Source organism: Hesperophylax consimilis, chromosome 8 (genome assembly GCF_061612785.1).
Source record: "Hesperophylax consimilis isolate HC1 chromosome 8, BYU_Hcon_1.0, whole genome shotgun sequence".
Classification (NCBI taxonomy): Eukaryota; Metazoa; Arthropoda; class Insecta; order Trichoptera; family Limnephilidae; genus Hesperophylax; species Hesperophylax consimilis.
The window spans coordinates 21209650-21228470 of NC_142843.1; the positions used below are offsets into that span (position 1 = coordinate 21209650).

The following is an 18821-nucleotide window of genomic DNA, read 5'->3' on the forward strand; positions in this document are numbered from 1 at the left end:
CTTTCTTTAAATACGCCCGACATCTCTCGCTCGCTTGCACATAAAACCCTCATTCCAAGAATTGAATTATTACAATAACAAATAATATATTATCCTTTTGTTGAAATACTGCTGTAAACTAAAGGCACAAAGATATAAAAAGGAGACTTACATTAGGATTCGATAATTGTGTACATAGAGTTTTGACCTTTACGAAGAGATTGGTATATAATATTCATATAAAAACATAGAATAATTCCATCTTTTCTGCCATTGAAATGAGGCCGGCGCAAAATGTAGAACTACCCTTCCCAGCGTTAAGCATCAATAGATCGAACAGGTAGGACTACCTTTCCCAGCCGAAGTGTGTTAAATTCTGTGAAACAACCCTTCCTTAATGTTGATCTTTACATCAGCATTGAATTATTTTCAATCTTTACATTTGTAACACATAGTTGTTTGTGTACATGGTTATATTTACATCTCAGGGATCTCATTTCCACTGCATTATTATTAGTAAAAAGGGATTATTAATAGATTATACTATAGACTTGCTTACCGGTAGTCCTTGGATAACGAGAAGATCGGTAAAGTCAAAATGCCTCAGCAGAAGCCCCACGATGTAGAGGGCCCGCCGAAACTGTGGTCTTCTGTTAGTTGTTCTCATCATTTCTGAATTTGTTTGCCATCCATTCTTCCATTGCACTAATATACCTGAAATTAAACATCAATTAACATCCAATAATGAACTTCCTAAAATTTATTTTAACCTTTACAATGGTGGCCTTTTCTAAGCAATCTATCTCATTACGTGGAAAATTTTGACACAATGTATGTGTGTTAGTGAAACATCATGGATCATATATGCGACATCCGCATATGGAGATAGCCGCCGACGGATCACTTATCAACGGCAGAAAGGCTAATTGACATAACCAACATTTATTCGATTTTTTAATTGGGTTAAACTAAAAAATCAGGAAGGCTACTGAAGCAGAGAATATAATGTTTATTATTAAATAAAAAATTAACGTACCGTGATATTTTTGAAAGACATCCCTAATAAGTTTAAAATTCTTAGTAACATTATTAACAATGGACCCTAAACATGACAAACAGCTGGCTATAACTATTTGGCCATGCTGCAGTATCAGTTTGACTGAGTCCTCTTCCAATTGCGCTAGGAAAGGTTCGCTGGGGTGCTCCATTAGTGGTACGACTAATTCTAGGGTGGATGCCACACAGCTAATGATCTGTTGGTCGCTTGCCGTCTGAAAATAAAACAACATCCAATTTATAAAAATACAAATAATATAATGTCAAATAATTAACATAATGTAATATCCGTTTAATGGCTTTATAAAATTGATTAAACTGTGAATTGGGATAGCATAATAAGTAGTGTATTATCTCAAATATGTTGAATAAGTAACATGATGTAATTTTCTTTTAAAGACTTTATAACATTAATTAACTACATATTAGTGTGCCGATGTAAAATTTTCGCCATCCACTACGAATTCTGTTTTCATAATAACTCACCAGTTTTTTGCATTACTGTCTTATCAGATAACTAACTAACCATATCGCACAAATCCGCAGGGGTAGGCAGAGAGGACAGACCGCCAAACAACCCAGTCTTGGTACACACTTCTTGCTTCATTCACATTCTTACATTGTATCATACCAGATATCTCATTGTCTTATCAGAAAATTTGTTTACATGATTTAGATATTATATTAGTTTCCCCAGAATGGATCAGAGAAGTGTTTTTTTTTTTTTATTGTGCCTATCGGCAACGGAGACAAAAAAAGGTTAACCTATAAATTGGAATGTAAGAATAATAATCAAGATATTGTAATTATGTATTAACACTGTGTACTATCTTGAGGGAAAAGTTATGAAGAAGAGGCATTAGACAACTGTTAACCCTCTTTTGTAGTCCTTTCTACTCGCTTTCTCATAACGTCTCTTTCATACCAGATGTCAGTCGCCTGTCCTAGTGCATTATTAGAAACACAATATCATAAGGGCTACAAGACCAGTTTAAATTGGAATTCAAAAACTAAATTCATTGTACACAGTACAATGCATAAATTTCTCTTTTCAAAACAGCTACAAAGGAAGAGTTTAACACATTGTTGGAGTGATTGTGATCTTTATGTATTAGTAAAAGTGATAGACTAACCTGACATTTTAAACTAAGGTACGGTTGAAGGGTGAGTGCGTGGTTGACCAGCAGCTGTGGCCTGATTTTAGCAAACAAATGTAATGTGCTTAAACACGCCACAAGTCGCTGGGCGTTTTCTTGTCCTCCCCCTGAAACAAATAATTCTAGATAAGCACATCACTTCATTTAAGAATCATCAATCAGTTATTGAAATGGTAATGTTGCAAACCTTCAGGTAATGTATTCTCTTCTAGCCTTAGTAGATTTTCTATTAGACAATCCACAATTTGCTGACAGGATAGGAGCAGTGCTTTTGGTGGGTTAAAATTAATTTTCGTTGAGTCTTCCTTGTCTTCCTTCGGCTTAAATAACTGTAAAGAAAGATAATATAGGTTTATGTACAAGTAGTAAAAAGATTATTGATATAGAATATAATAGTGCTGTCGGAAACAATTTATTGAGATAACCGAGAGGAGATAGCACCAGAAGAAGTGTTGTGACTTACACTTTGCAGCAGTTGCTGAAACCATTCCAAGCCGATATCCCGGGAGGACAGAACGACGTCGGTGATGTTCAGCACCTTCCTGGTAAGGGGGTCAGAGGTGGGGTCGGCGTGCCTGTTGATGGAGGACACGGGGCACGGGCTGAACCACATGTTCTGGAACACCTCCATCACCAGCTTCCGGATGCCCTCCTCGTCGTTCACCCTCCGGATCATCTTGACACAGATTTCGGGGATCTTGGGGAACTCCGGGCACTCTATGCAGATGTCTTTCAGGATTTTGATAACCCTTTTCCGAACCGAAACACCAGTGTCCTGAATTTTAACACAAAAATATTGCAGGTTAAAAGAAAACCAATACGCAATTATAACCTAAACGGTTTCATCTCTATACGTATTATGTTATAAGGAAAGCTTGGCACGGGTTGTTTCACAGAATTTTAACAATTCATCAAGTTCTGTGAAAGTTCTACTCAAGTTCTGTTATTATTGTACTGTCAAATAAATGGCCCATGATGAAATAATAACAAAACTCTCACATAAGAATAGAGAGCACTTATTACTTGGCCGCTACTGCCTTAGACTACAATAAATATAGACGGGCCCTATGTAAAACACATTATTTCTAGGAAGGTTATATTATGTTATTTATAGGCGGTCAAGAGACTCCAAGGATTGTAGAACGAATGATGTTATTAAAGTTGTATTAAAGGGCAATTTACCAGTATCCGGCAAGATAGCATGTAGTAATAGTTGTCAATGAGCTCGGGCCGGTGCAGCACGAACTTGCCGACCAGGTCAACGGCGGCCTCGCGCACCGAGGTGCTCTGGTCCAGGAAGGAGCGGTTGACCCCGGCCGTCATGTCGGGCCGGCCCAGCACGGCGGGGTCCACCTCCACGATCATGGCCAGGCACTTCATGGCGCGCGTGCGGATGGCGATGGAATTCTCACACAGGACCAGCAGGATCTAAAATTAGTTAAATGTTACTGTTATTGAATCATTTTACAGGAATGAGATAAATCATTAGGACGGACCAGGTCTAGCAAACTAGTCAACAAGGATAGAAACTTACAGCCACCAAAAGAGACACCTGCAGCGGTTGATTCATATATGGTGACAATCTCTCGCCTTGATGGGAAGAAGGAATAGAAACCTGGGGAGTTGAATACCATGATGTGAAACCAGGAGGCACATGACAACCATGGTGAAGTTCATTGGAGGAACTGGGATATTGTCAAGTGAATCAGGAGAAACACGGGAAATAGCACAATGGGGCTATGGCTTGAGTGCTTTGGGAGCCATACAGACCTCCTTCTCAGTATCAATAATAATAGTGCCCTCTTTGCCAAATATTACCTCAACGGCCCAAAAAATTTGGGATGCCCATCACCAAATTTTTAAATGATTTGCAACTTGAGGGCTCTGTGTCCGATTCTTTTAACCTGTTGAAGGCCGGAGCATAAAACAGAAAAATATTAGTGAAACCTTAAGTTTTACTAGCCCAAACGAAGCTGATTTTGTTTTTCATACATTTTTGCAAGCATTAAAATTAAAATCGCATCGCAAATTATTCCAACAAGGATAATATTAGAATGTTCGCATGTTCTCCAGAGACACATCCGCAGTCTACCGGTTAAACATTTTCTCATAAACGACGCATGTAACAGAAAGAGAGGTTTGCAATGGATCCTAACCGCAGTGGTTCAGTGACAACTCAGGACAATGGCAATACAAAATACTTTTTAAAAGTGTAGTCATTAAATGTGATGAAAAAAAAATCCTATAAACCTTAGCTAACGTAACCCATTTTTTTCCATCACTTTTCTAAAGTGTGTTGCACTGTCCGGTTTGAATGGTTACCTTTCGCAATACACCTATAATAAAAGACATTATAATAAAATTAGAGAAAACAGAAATTATAGAAAACAGCTCACCTTTTGCAAATATCTGTCAAAGCTTTGTGAGAAACTCCTCTTTGATGCTAGGTACTGCGCAATCAACTCTGCTCCGCTGTAGTCAATGTAAGACTGCATAACCTGAACTTGGCTGCCACCCTGATACCTAAAGGGCCGGATTTTCTGAATGAAGAAGGCTTTCCGCCTCTCAATCATCCGGTAAATGTCCGCATTGTCTGTAGCGCTAATTTCGTGCTTTGATTCCTTCCCTTCAGAGTGCTTAAACATTCTATCAATTTCTTCTTCTGGATCTGACGAATCGTCGCTCGATTCTCCCTTGTGTTTTTTCTTTCTTTTGTGTGGCATTGGTTTCTTGGGTTGCGTGAGGCTTTTCTTCTTGGCGAGCGAGTCACGGTACCACTGCGTGAGGTAGAAGTGGCGGGCACATTCCCAGGCTGACTCCCTCTGTCCGTTCACCGCCAAGAAGTCCAGTAGTACCCGCTGCAAGAACTGTATCCTCTGCTCATCAGCATCTAAACCCACAGTTAAACTAGCCTGGAAATACATACAACTTAATTATTGACAAGATAAAGCTTGAGGAAGGAGTCAGAGACGCCCCAGGAGGACAAGGAACAATCAAAATAATCAAATACAATAATTGAAATAAAGGAAAACTATAATAATATAAGATGAATGAATGTAAATGAAGTGTGACATTCCATCTTTTCTGTCTATACCTGGGGTGAAATGGCATGATCGTTAGTTGCATTACTACTAATGAAATTGAATATACAAGGAAAGGGTGGCAGTTTGAAATTTGAGGATGGGACTATGTAGTATAGAATGTATGTGAGTTGTAAAACTATCACTACAAGAAGCATATTCCTACATCTGCAATGATTCCATCTTTTTCTTCTTCTGCCTTAATGTCCTTGATGATGAGATCCATGGTGCTGAGCTTCCCTCGCGACTGCACCGTGTCTTTCCTCAAGCGGGCGGCCACCAGGCCCAGGCACTCCAGCGAGGCCAGCCTCACCGACATCTCCATCGTCTTATCTGATGTGTATTTTACCTGAAACAACCATACTACATTAAATGCTGGATGGCTTGGCTGAAAAACCCTGGGACTGGGTTGCAAACAAAAAACATAATTAAATGGATTTCCATGAGATTTTTCTATTTTCAGTACATTGTATTTGATGATTGCACTCACCAGCATTGTCCCCAAAAGACTAAGCAGCAACTCTGTGGCCGGCCATTCTGGCTTGTTGACAGTGGACAACAGATCGTGGACAAAATTCTCAAACAGTGGCCTGAAATCAATCTCTTCCGACCGACTGCGGCACTTGTTCAAAAACGACGTAAGAAATGTCCCGCCGATGCTAACTGCAGAGTCGTACTTGGTGTAGATGAATAAATCTTTGTCAACCTGAAAATAAAATAACTACATCAAAAAGCAAACCAATTCAGTCAACGATACTTTGTCCTTTTTTGAAATACGAGTATTATTATTACAAGTATTATTGTTACAAGTATTGATTATATAAATAAAAAAAAATTGTGGGAATTTTGACTACAGCTTTTTGTATATTTCAACTGAATTTTGTCTACATAGAGAGATGATAATATATAAAATAAAATACTAAGCAATAATATAAGGGTACATATGAACTTGCAAGCTAAACTGAACTACGAAGCGAAATTCGTTGAAATATCAACGATACGCATTCAAACGGTTAAGCATGACTCTGGCAAGAGACCGCTTCAGAATTAAAACGTTGCTTGAAGTGGCATTACCTGTGTTAAGTGACCGGATCTGAATAGCCAAGCATTTCCCAACCTTCCTCTTTCCTTCCCCACTACCTTCAGTCTTACAACATGTATGGACAATGAACTTTTAGAACAGTGCGGAAAACAATGAATTAGAATGTCCTGATTTACCTGACTCATCTTGTTGATGGAACTGTCTTCATTCCCCTCCACCTTATCCTTGTCATTCTTGTCTAGGTTCTCGGGTAGCACCACCACGCACTGGATGAGCTGGAGCACCAGCGCCGTCAGCATCTGGATGTGCTGCTCCGAGTTCAGTCGGTAGGAGCGGAGGTTTCTCTTGGTGCTGGGAAGGCGGGCGATGGAAGCCAAGATGTCATCTAGCAGTAGCCTTCGATGCTGTTCGTACTTGGTGAAAATCTGCAAAAGTAATCACTCTGGGTTTCAAACACAAATTGCAAACTGACTGTTATTTTCATGGTTAGGTTCTATTTTCACCAAGCGAATGGAAAGTTTAGTAAAGGCAATAACTTATCGATTTCCATGTTTTAATATTTAATTCATCTTCATTAAATACCTAACTATGAACAGCTTAATATTTCTTGGCTACCTTGGAGAGCTGAGTGAATAATTTATAAGGTAGTTTAGAGAATACAGTAGAACCCCTTTAATTCGAACCCCGATAATTCGAAAAAACGTGTAATTCGAAATTTTCGCCAAAAAAATATCCACAGAAAATTTTTTTCATACAAAATGGTTTTTTAATTCGAAATTCGTTAATTCGTAATTCGAAATTTATTTTTTTGCGCACATGAAAATTTGTTTGTGTAATTCGAAAAACTTCGATTTTTGCGAAAATAAATCATAAAATTTCGTAAATCTGAATCTAAAAGACAGCCATAACGGTAAAATGCCGAAAAGTGTATTTTTACGTGGTTATACATCGCCCTAATTAGTATTATTATTTTGTAAATTAGAATCGATTTACACTGGAATGTCGTATTTTTTCCAATTTATTCCGAATATCCGAGTTTGAAGGGCCGAGAAAATTCATTTTACGCGGAAATTTTTTCCGTAGTTTTATGAATTTAAACCAAATACAGTGGTGCCTCACACAACGAACTTAATTCGTTCCAGGAGCAAGTTCGTTATGCGAAAAGTTCGTTATGTGAAACGCGTTTTCCCATAACAATACATGTTAAAAAAAATAATTCGTTCTGTAGCATAAAATATGGTAAGATGACATAAAAAAAAGATAAATTTTTTGTTATCTGATTTTATTGCATCCTTGTTTTTCAAAATGGTGAAAATGGTGGTCTTGTTGAGGCCAAACTCTTTGACGAGGTCACACTGTTTTACCCCACATTCACTCCTTCTAATTATTTCCTGTTTCATTTCAAGAGAAATCATCTTCCTGCTTTTTTTAGAACCCATCATATAAAAAAAATGTTGAGTTTATCTTAAAAGGACGACTGCCGTGATACGTGTGCGATTTAATTCGTAATGAAGAACGATTGCTGCGATACGTGCGTAAGTTAAGCGTACTACGCAGTGACCAAAGCTGGGTCCAGACATGTTCTTTTCTCCGTACCGTACCTCCGTTTCGTACCAGCGTCGCGATCCAAAAACTCTGGACGCATCATCTTTTGTCCGTACCGTACCTCCGTTTCGTATCCGCGTTGCGATCAAGAGCCCGTATCTCCGTAACGTCGCTGCGATCATCGCGTGTTCATTTCCTCCCACCATGTCGTCGACTGCGGAAGTGTTTGAGAATTTGACGATTGCTTGCGCGTCCTTCATTGTTATTCACAATAATATAACGAAAAAAAAACAAAAAAGGCGACGTTGGTGGGAGTTAGAATTGTTCAAAAACAGAGAAAGATGTAAAACGCCGCGAACACGTCCAGACTGGTGCAGACCCGTACCGTATCGCCTTTGAACGGGTCGAAAAACCGACTCGCGATGGATCGGAGCGTACCTCTATCCGTATCGAGACACCGTACCGTACCGAACGGGCGTCCAAACTAGCGTTCTTGATCGCGACGCTGATACGAAACGGAGGTACGGTACGGAGAAAAGAACATGTCTGGACCCAGCTTAACGAGTCTAACGACTGCCTGCGCGGGAGGATGCAATTAATCGGCAGTGATCGTAGAAGATCGGGCGACTTCGTTGTGTGAAGCGAAGTTCGTTGTATGAATCGTGAAATGAACGAAAAGGAAGTTCGTTGTGTGCAGCATTCGCTGTGCGAGGCGTTCGTTGTGTGAGGCACCACTGTATCTGAATTCAAAGGGTCGGCTGCGACGGAATTCGAATGCTAAATTTCAATTTACGCGGAAATACGACATATTTTTACGAATATACTTCAAATATCTGCATTTAAAAGGCCAGCCGCGACAAAAATCTGCCGAGAAATTTCGATTTACGCGGAAATATATCGTATTTTAACGAATTTATTATAAATATCTGAATTTAAAGGGTCGGCCGCGACGAAATCGACCGCGAAATTTCGATTTACGCGTAAATATATCTCATTTATATGAGTTTATTTCAAATAGCTGTATTTCAAAGATCCAGCGCGACAGAAATCGGCTCCGAAATTTCAATTTACGCGTAAATATATCGTATTTTTACTAAATTTTCTTCGAATGTCTTAGTTAAAAGATCCGGTGCTACGGAAATCGGCCGCAAAAATTTCGATTCACGCGGAAATATGACGTATTTTTACGAAATTTACTTAAAATATCTGAATTTAAAGGGTCAGCCGCTACGAAAATTGACCACGAAATTTCGATTTACGCATAAATATATCGCATTTTTACGAATTTATTTTGAATATCTGAGTTAAAAGATCCGGCGCTACGGAAATCGGCCGCAAAATTTCTATTCAAGCAGAAATTTGACTTTTTTTTACGAAATTTACTTCAAATATCTGAATTTAAAGGATCGGCCGCTACCGAAATCGGCCGCGAAATTTCGGTTTACGCATAAATATATCGTATATTTCGAATTTAAAGGACCGGTCGCGACGTTAATCGGCCGCGAAAATTTGATTTACGCGGAAATGTCTGGTATTTTTATGAATTTGCTTAGAATAACTGAACTTGAAGGGCCAATAGCGACGGAAATCGGCTGCAAAAATTCGATTTAAACGGGAATAATTGGTATTAATACGAGTTTACTCTAAAGATACCAACCAAATTAGAAGGGGCGGCCGAGGAACTCGATTTTCATCTTTTTTTTTTTTTTTTTTTTTTCATAAAATTTCGTATTACGTGGGAATTCGTTAATTCGAAATTTGATTTTTGATGTCCGCTGGATTTCGAATTAACGAGGTTCTACCTTATAAATTAGAACTTTAGAAGAGTCTGTCCACTTAACCGGAGTATACCATAACCGTGCTATGACCTAGCCACGAATTATGGGAAAGGAACAAAGCAACCACAAGCGTAATTTCGCGCCATTTGCGGTTGCTTTGTACCTTTCCTATAACTCGTAACTTGGTAAGAGCATGGTCATGGTATGCTCCGGTTATGTGGGCAGACTCCTTAAACATTAAAATTAATGTCAAATTTATTTATGTTATGGAAGAAGCGGTTACAACGGAGATCTCAGCGGCAGGACTGCCCAGAGAAGGATTTAGGATTCTATTGCTGTGGGCTGTAGAGCTTGTCAATGTCCTATTCTAATCTAGTAACCTGCATAACAGTGACTAACCGTGGTGACCAGCTTGAGGGCAGACAGCTGCAGCTCACTCACGTTCTCTACGAAGAAGGGGGAGACGCCCATTGAGCTGGCATGCAGCACGGTGGTGTCCGTGAGCGTGGCGCCCGCCAGCAGCTCGGCCAGCAGCGCCACGCTCTCGTGCTGCCGGCTGTACAGCTCGTGGATGCCCTTCTCCTTGTTGAGGGTGCTGTTGCCGTGACCCGAACGCTTCTTGCGCTGATCGCCTGAGAATTACAAAAAGATTTGTGTAAATGTGTTGCCGACATCAATAAGGAATTCCAGTCAAATTAAAAAGCCTTACTCGTGTTAGCTAAAAATAGAACGCTGCGAGTCGAAACCGGCGAGCGTCACTCGGGATAGCAGAAATTGGAACGCTCGTCAAAGAAAGCGATATATTTTACTCAGTTTGAATTTGCCTGCAGTTTGCCTCAGAGATCGGTAGTGTGTTTGAGCTGCTTATTTCGTTTTTACTCTATTGTTTTCACATTTTCGTGTATGTATGAATGCATCATTTTATTAAAAAATATATATTTATCGTATGGTATCAATTTAAATTTGAATTTTTTTTTTCAAATAAGATTCCAAATGGAGACTGAATATGAAGATATTGATAGTGAATATGAAAATATTGATATTGAACATTCCGAAAGTGTCTTCGTCAATTTCGAGTTCCGCATCAGAAGAAGCACATCCCAGCCAGCCTCTCGAATTAGGATCATCAGCCCCATTTGAATTTACAGAAATTTCATGTATAAATGAGGAGGAAAATTAAATATGTTGAAATTGTTATATTTTTAATTGAAAAATGTATAAACTTTGAATAAAAAGTATTTAAAAAAACCTGATTTTGTTGAAACGTGTGTGAAGATTTAGTACCTTTCTTTTTTGAGGTGGACTGTATACTGTAGACGGGATCAAAGGAGCAGTAGATGGTGTTGTGCAGCTGGTACTTAGTGAACATGATGATGCGGTCGATGACGTCCTCGAGCACCACCCGCTTGGGCATGTTGGGCGCCGTCATGATATAGAGAGCCGTGAGGCACGCGTCCGCCGCCGACATCACCCGCTCCAGTGTCGTCTCCATCCACATCAGCCGCACGTCTTCGCTGTCATCCTGGAAATCCATTCAACAATCAAAATAACTATAATGTTACTCACCAAAATGTTGTAAAGCCCTAGAGCTTATATCATGGAGTACTACTCACTATAGCGGCCAAATGTGAAATTAACCATTAACTAATTACTGTTAGACATTGTGAAATCAGATATGAGAGCATCAGCAGAATGCTTCCTGCTCATTAAATAATAACAAACTAAGGAACTATATTTAAAATGAATCCATTTTTTAAACTATTTAACTTTCACGCCACTACATAGGGGTAGGCAGAGGGGATGAACCGCTACACACTCCTTGCTTAGTTCAAATTAAAACATATTCTTCTGTTCTATGCCCTTGACATGACCTGATTGAAGTATTTGATTCACTTGGTTGTGCAAATGTCTTCCTCGGGCGTACCTAACTGCTTCTTTCATTCACTTTCGATCCATATATTCCCTTGGCATTCCTTTCTCTGTATAACTGCCCTACATGTCCAAACCATATAAGCGATTTCTCACGAAAACGGCGCTATATAAATTAGCCAAATATTTATTTCTCTTTACACTTAATCAGTCACGCATTCTTTGCAAATCTCAACATTTCTAATACACACATGTTTTTGATCTCATTTCAATATCATTCAGTATGCTGTCATCCTTTCTCTACCGGTTTTATAGATTGTCAAAAAATGTTGATTCATTTAGAATAATTTTAATCTTGAAAAGAAATAATTAAAAATATGCTCACAGGGTCACCGAGCGGGGATATGCGTTCTCCAGCGCGGATGTTTTTCTCTAGGATGTTGAGGAGGCGAACAAGTCTGTCCGCGGGGAAGGCCTCCATCGCCCCGAGGGTCTTCAGCTTGGCTGCTTCGGCACACAGCTCTTGGATCTGATAACGGGGCAGGAGAGACTCTTCCGGTATGTCACATCCATCTAAAAAAAATTGGTTAATAATATTTTTAATTAAACCTAAAGCCAAATTAATTATTATAACTATCAAATAACATAGCATCACGGCAATCACACTAAATAATCTATTTGGTTATTTTCTGTATTGGATATTTTCATTTTAGGTATAGGAATCATTTGATGCATAATTTTATCTATAATCCACAAGATCGAACTGTTGGAAAATCTTAATTGTATTAACCCTTTCTCTCAGTGAATAGATGTTTGAACATTGTCAGGATTTGATGATATTTGTATGGTAAATATTAAATTTATTGTTCAGTGACAAAACAAGCTTTTTAAATGGTTGATTGCTCCACAAATTTCACAGGAATTTCCTTTGCAAGGAATACTTATACTAATATATTATAATACGTTTGATTTTACAATTTGTATCCCATTAACCCCTAGAGCCCCTGATATGTTGCAATGCACTTCTCTTTCATTTTCACGTGATATTTGATTCCAGATGTTTATATCAAGATAAAATACTGTTCTTGAAACCAGATGAAAGACTCCTTCAGATTTTAGTATTATAAATCGACAAGTGTAATTAAAAATATTAAAATTTTGAATGCGAACAAAGATTAAGTTTTGAAAGTCGCTTTCCGCTGGTTTTATTGTGTAAACTGTACACGAAACTAACAACTAACTAAATAACCATCAACCCGTTTCCCTTCAGGAATAGGCAGAGTGGATGGACTGCCAACAACCGTCTCGACACACACTCCATTCATTAAAATTTATATAATATTGTCTTATATATACCCTTGTATTCTGCCGCGGTAACTAAAAACACCTCGAGACTCTCAAATACACTGTGTTTTTATTTACCACGGCAGTATTATTCTTGACACATGCCGAATGAAGTACTTGATTTATGATTTCTAGTATTACAAGTGTAATGTTTGCAATATTAATATTGAGATAATTTAAATTTATTAGTTTTCAGTAAAAATTGATAGAAACTTAATTTACCTGTATCATTTATGAAATTCTCATCATCAGTCATTTCAAATACAGCATCAATCAATCTATTGAAACGTTGATAAGTATTGGTTTCCATAAGTTCGTCTACAGACAACATCTCTATGACAGGAACAAGCCGCCTTTCTACTTTTCGTAATTTTGGTTTTACTAAAAGAAAAACATGCAAATAAATAACTTGAAAACTTAATCAAAAACTCCTGCTGCAACCCATTGCATTAATAAAGTATCAAATATATCACAATTAAAATTGTCATAAATATCATTTGATCAAATTTAAAAAATCAAAATGGATTCTTACCAATGGTTGCAGATGCTTCTTCTTTTTTGTTGGCTTCTTCATGTCTGCGTTTTACTGCTTGCCAACTTCTTTCTCTTGCTTTATCAAATTCATTCTTAACCTTATCTGCAACTTTGGGTTTCAATGGGGCTTCATCTGAATCGGGATCATTTTGCACAACACTGGGTTTTTGCCTGATTTCGGGTGTTGAATACTTTTTCATCATAGCCTCCTGAAAACACAAATTGTAATTATTTTGGAAGAAACAAAAAATATTAATTTGCAGATATATACAAACAAAACACATACATCCATGTGAATTACACAAAAAACATTCATTTTGCACAATTTTTTCAGGCTGGTTTCAGTTTTATTGTTTTATATAGGACTCACTGCTGAAAAAATTTGGCCATAGAAGCTGAGTTTTTTTTTTTTAATCAAAAAGGAGGGAAAACAAATTCAGATTTTGCATAGACAAATTCTTATTAATTGGGTACCTAATTAATTTACTTTTGTTAGCGGCAGTATTACTTACTTCCAAATTCATTCTATCTAACTTTACAATTGGAAGACGGGTAACTACTGCGGGGATTTGTTTGGCAGGTTCAGGAGTTTCATGCTTCACTTCCATGGGCTCTGGAGGAGGCTGCGTGACGTAAGCCTCATGCTGCACAGGAAGTGGTACTGGCGGCTGGTGGTGGAGAGAAGGGGCTACACTTGCTTGCGCCGGAGATTGTCCTGAAACAACAAGGTTACCTACAAATTCATTGGTGGCTTGCTCCCGATTCATAATCCATTATATGAATTGGTGCTACATAATTAAGATTTAATCAGCCTACCTTGTCTCCTGAAGAGCTCTTCTTGGATGTTTACAGTTGGCTGTGGTTCTAGGTTTGGTTGGTGCTGCGGCGATATTGACAGAGGATCATTATCTTGGCTCATATTCATAATATTCATAGACTGCTGATGTTGACTGTTGTACGGATCATTGCAAGGTAGGGGAGAATTAAAATAACCACCATTCTGCACATTGGGTGACACTTGCATTGGCGACACTTGCATAGGTGACACTTGCATGTGGTGCGATGTTTTCTGCTCGGTAATGACAGATGCTCTGCTCACAGTTTGGGAATGTTGGGGCATTGAGTCAAGGAGCGCATCATTGGAATCCCAGTTAGTGGCTATGTGATTCTGAGGTGTGGAGGTCATGGGATGGAGAAACCTGCTCTGGGATGGGGGGGAGGCTATATTAACATGAGGGGAAGGCATAGTGACGTGGGGAGAGGTTTGGAAAGAGAGAGGGTTGGACGGCTTGCTGGTGAGGTGGGTGGGGGCAGAGGCAGGGGGGTAGGCGGGAACGGGGATGCAGGGCAGAGACACCAGGGGCGACGCCGAGGCGCCGGGGGAAGGGAGGGGACTGCTCTGTACAGAGTTCTGCGGAGAGTACTGGGCGTAATTACCGGAAGGAGAAAGGCCGTTGAACTTTGGAGTATAATTGTGATTATTCCACCTATTGGCTTGTGGCCCATTAAAAACGTTGGGATTTAATTCCAGAATGCCATTAAGAAGTTCAGGCATGTTTTGCCTTTGTACCATGTTGAGGTCCATCCCGACATTGTCATCCTTAAGTTCTCTAAAAAGAGAAAACAATATAGGTGATAAAGGAAATAAAACGAATTTGTAAAATGAATAAGCAGATAAAATTAAACCAACATGTGGTCAGCTGAAGTCTGCATCAAAGACTGAACTAATAAGGAGACCAACGTCTCATCACGCGTCGCCAACAGGATGGCCGCTTCTTCCGCCACTCGCGGGTGGAACAATTGGGACTTGTTGTTCAATGTCTGCGGCAACGGAGTAGGCAGCGGCAATACAGGTAGTACTGGAAACCATACATTCGCATTGTAGTAAGTCTTTACACGTTATTTGGACCAGTTTTCAAGTATTCCAAATAGAAAATACTCATAGAATAGATAATTAGGTCAACAACAACAAATGTATTTTAAAGTATATTTGACACGAAATATCCACTAACAGGACATACTTACAGTCAGTGAGACTCGCTACCCCTGCTAAAGTTGTGATAGGGACGCTCGGGATGTCCCGGTCATTCATCTTTAACTGAATGCTGGCAAATTTTACCTATCTTCCAACTAAACAAGTGTGTCTAGAACAAAACATCTCAGTTGCATTATACATGGATAAATATAAGTAGAGAAGTGTTATTTGTTATCTTATAATCCATAATATCGAGAAGCTCTCCTAAAAATCAAAATATTTGGTAGCAAAACAGTCCTCAATGGTAAGTCAACCACAGTCTTACAATATAAACAAACACAATGTTTGACAATTCAAAATGAAAAACCAGTCCAAAACTTTAGGTTGCATGTGATACAAGTTATAAAATAACTCATTTATTGAGAAAATTGTGGCAGATGTCAATTTGATGCTTTGTTGTGCATCACAACGAAGGTCAGCGCATCTATGCCTAACTCCCTGAGGATGCAAATACAACAATACTTGATCGAGTTCACGGCAAGAACTATGCGCGGAACGACGAGGTAAATAAATAAAACTCACGATTTCATTGTGAAATTTGGTGACGGTATAATTAAACCGTATTAAACCCAAACACAAAGCGATATTTAGGTAATCAGAAATGGATGACAAATTATGGTGTTCCATAGATATTTACAGAAAACATAATAGATTGGTTGATAGCTATATTTTCGTAACGGTTTCCTCGAGGCGTCAGGTAGGTACCCAGATTCCAAACCACCTAGAGACGTTACAAGCACGTTTCAACACAAAGAAATTTCACGTTTTTTACCTTCAATCCAATATTTTTAGACTTTCCTGTCACAGAATAAAGGAGGTTGGAGGATTTGGACGACCAGACACATTATCACGGGAAAAGTATTACCTCTTGGTAAATTAAGCCTTAAAAAAAAATAAGCACCATAAAAAAATCGGTATTTGCCCTGACGATGGATACTGCAACGCTGTCTGTAACGTTGGCTAAAGAAGGAAGAAGCGCGACGCGGCATTATAACCAAAAATTAATCTCTATAGCAATTTCAATAGTATTTATTTCCGCATTAAATTTATATAATAGCAAAACAAAAGCAAGTTTATCATAAAATAAGATGCATGTTTTTTGAAGGTGGCATAGTTTTCCAGGTCAATATTAATTCCTAGCTAGACATATTGCCTGCTCTAGAGAATTTAATATGTGGTCGGTTTACAAATATTCAAAGAAACAAAAAAATATCTCAACAAAATAAACTCTTAATATACAAATCCACGATAAGACCAAAATTAACATACGCAAGCCCAATCTGGGCCCACGCTTCAAAAACCCAAATAAAAAGACTGCAAAAATTTCAAAACAAAACCATTCGCTCAGTCCTGGGATTCTCCAAGTGGATGTGGATTTTCCAGCTCCACCGAGACTCAGAAGTCCCTCTCCTTAAAGACCAAATCTTAAGTTTCGCTGAATCTTTTTATTCGGGCATTCCAACCTATGAAAACGTGTCCATCAATTGTCTCGCCCAGTACGATATAAATATCAAAACTAAATATAAAAAACCGAAACAAATCCTACTTAGAGTTAAAAAAAAATCACAAAAACTAAATCAAATATTTTCCAATAACCATAATTTAAACTCATGATGAAAGAGAAAGGGGCCTTTTTGGCCCGGAACTCTTTATGCCACTATATCAAAAAGTTAAAAATTATACAAATATTGGGTTGAGTGGTTGTATGTTTATACTGTATGCATTAAAATCATTATTGTACCATGAGAGAGCCGCTTATTTTCTGGTACAAGATTAGTTTCGTGTATATAGTTACTTTTATCTTGGTGGCTAGTGATGATGGATGAATATGCGGAACAGTGACAAAACTCTAGGTATGTACAGGTAAATCATTTAGAGCAAACTTTTTAATGTATTTGTGCACACCGATAGTGATTCGAAATAAATTAAGAACATCCGCCATAATTTTAGCATCACCAGCTGAATTACTTTAACTTATCTGATAATTTAAAAAATTATAAAAACAAATGTATTACAAACGTTACTGTTACCTCATCTTTTTGATGTTTCATATAAAAATAATTATTAAAAAAAATCACGAAATCGTAAATTTTTTTTTGAATTGCTTTCGGAACCTTCGTTTTTCTAAAGCTGCAAATTTTAATTCTTCTGTTGTTATATTGTACAAATGAATATAAAGCGTGGTGTAGTCTCTATTTTAAACCGTTTATATTATATTTCTCATCATGACAGTGATCTATGAGACCTTGAGTTGTTCCCAAAAGCGAAAAAACTATCCTGGATGTACAAAGTAAAATTAATTTGTTATAGCTTCTGTATACGTTGGCCCTATGCATTGGGTTCTTTAAAGATTTTAGGCGCCATTATGATGATGAAAATTACAGAAAATGTGTCGGTTGGGACCGAGACTCGAACTCGGAACTTGTCCTCTCTCCTTTTCTCTCTCTCTTTCTTTTTCCATTTCAAATTGCTATTTTTTTATTAATATAGTTAGAATTATGAAAGTAAACACATATTATTTAATTTTTTCGCAAATCAAACTAAGACCACCGATACCGAAATAAAAGCTCGTTTTATACTCTTTGCCGTGCTTAATCTACGCTGGTTGCCTAAACATTTTTTTTTCACCAGTGCTCAGTACTTTCCTAGCACCTTGTTTCATGCATTGTTGGCCCATCTCTACTGCCGCATACCAGCGCCATCTATATTTGGAATTGAACATATCGAACAATATCGAACCACCATACCTAAACGTCATTTTTTGGACAACTTAATGGAATATTGTTGATTTATGAATGGAATCAAATAGAATATTGATGGCAATCTTTGGTATATCAAGTGTTATTTATGGGTATATCTATAACTCAAACGTGCATGGTTTATTTATGATTCAAACTCAAAACTCGAAATGTTATAACATGTAAAATTAGTTATCATTATAATAATGTTATACTATACAGCCAATATACATGGATACACGATGGATACAATATTTATGTAAATATACACGTAGCGTTAGATCAATAATGTTTCAAATATTTTGCATTATATTATCGTCTGTTCATAGATATACCATATACCACTCTCCGGCTATTGCTATTATCTTTCTCAGGCGTCTCTGACTTGTTCCACCATTCAATACCGCAATTTTACTGTCAAAATACTACATTACATCCAGAGATGTGCTTTATTTCAAATAAATCCATTTTAAATGGAAATGCAAAATGGGTATTTTCCATTTGCATTTTAAATGCTTTTCTAAAAACCATTTTGCATTTTAAATGCTTTTCTCAATGCATTTTCCATTTTAAATGCTTTTTTGCAACATTCTTCTTACTATCTCCACTCATCTTTTTTTCATAAGCGCCAAATATCGGTCGGTCCTCAACCTCGCTATGAGAG

General features: G+C 38.0%; 1 protein-coding gene across 4 annotated transcripts in view; it reads right to left on the bottom strand.

The window, feature by feature from the left end:
- Positions 1 to 16056, bottom strand: part of Nipped-B (Nipped-B cohesin loading factor) — a 28588-nt gene extending 12532 nt beyond the window's left edge. The window contains exons 1-20 of one of the 4 annotated variants that reach the window (XM_089635027.1): positions 15942 to 16056; positions 15410 to 15528; positions 15075 to 15243; positions 14201 to 14994; positions 13897 to 14099; positions 13383 to 13593; positions 13073 to 13231; positions 11892 to 12079; positions 10922 to 11159; positions 10037 to 10269; positions 6491 to 6739; positions 5763 to 5978; positions 5439 to 5621; positions 4589 to 5104; positions 3375 to 3620; positions 2656 to 2967; positions 2380 to 2521; positions 2169 to 2299; positions 1016 to 1250; positions 539 to 693 (exon numbers count right to left, since the gene is read on the bottom strand). In XM_089635027.1, coding sequence (XP_089491153.1) covers positions 539 to 693; positions 1016 to 1250; positions 2169 to 2299; positions 2380 to 2521; positions 2656 to 2967; positions 3375 to 3620; positions 4589 to 5104; positions 5439 to 5621; positions 5763 to 5978; positions 6491 to 6739; positions 10037 to 10269; positions 10922 to 11159; positions 11892 to 12079; positions 13073 to 13231; positions 13383 to 13593; positions 13897 to 14099; positions 14201 to 14994; positions 15075 to 15243; positions 15410 to 15476 — 4647 coding nt within the window. In that variant the 5' untranslated portion in view covers positions 15477 to 15528; positions 15942 to 16056. Of the gene's footprint in view, positions 1 to 538; positions 694 to 1015; positions 1251 to 2168; positions 2300 to 2379; positions 2522 to 2655; positions 2968 to 3374; positions 3621 to 4588; positions 5105 to 5438; positions 5622 to 5762; positions 5979 to 6490; positions 6740 to 10036; positions 10270 to 10921; positions 11160 to 11891; positions 12080 to 13072; positions 13232 to 13382; positions 13594 to 13896; positions 14118 to 14200; positions 14995 to 15074; positions 15244 to 15409; positions 15529 to 15941 lie in introns of those variants that run through there. The other 3 variants (XM_089635026.1, XM_089635028.1, XM_089635029.1) reach the window with 3 other exon arrangements.
- Positions 16057 to 18821: the final 2765 nt, after the last annotated feature.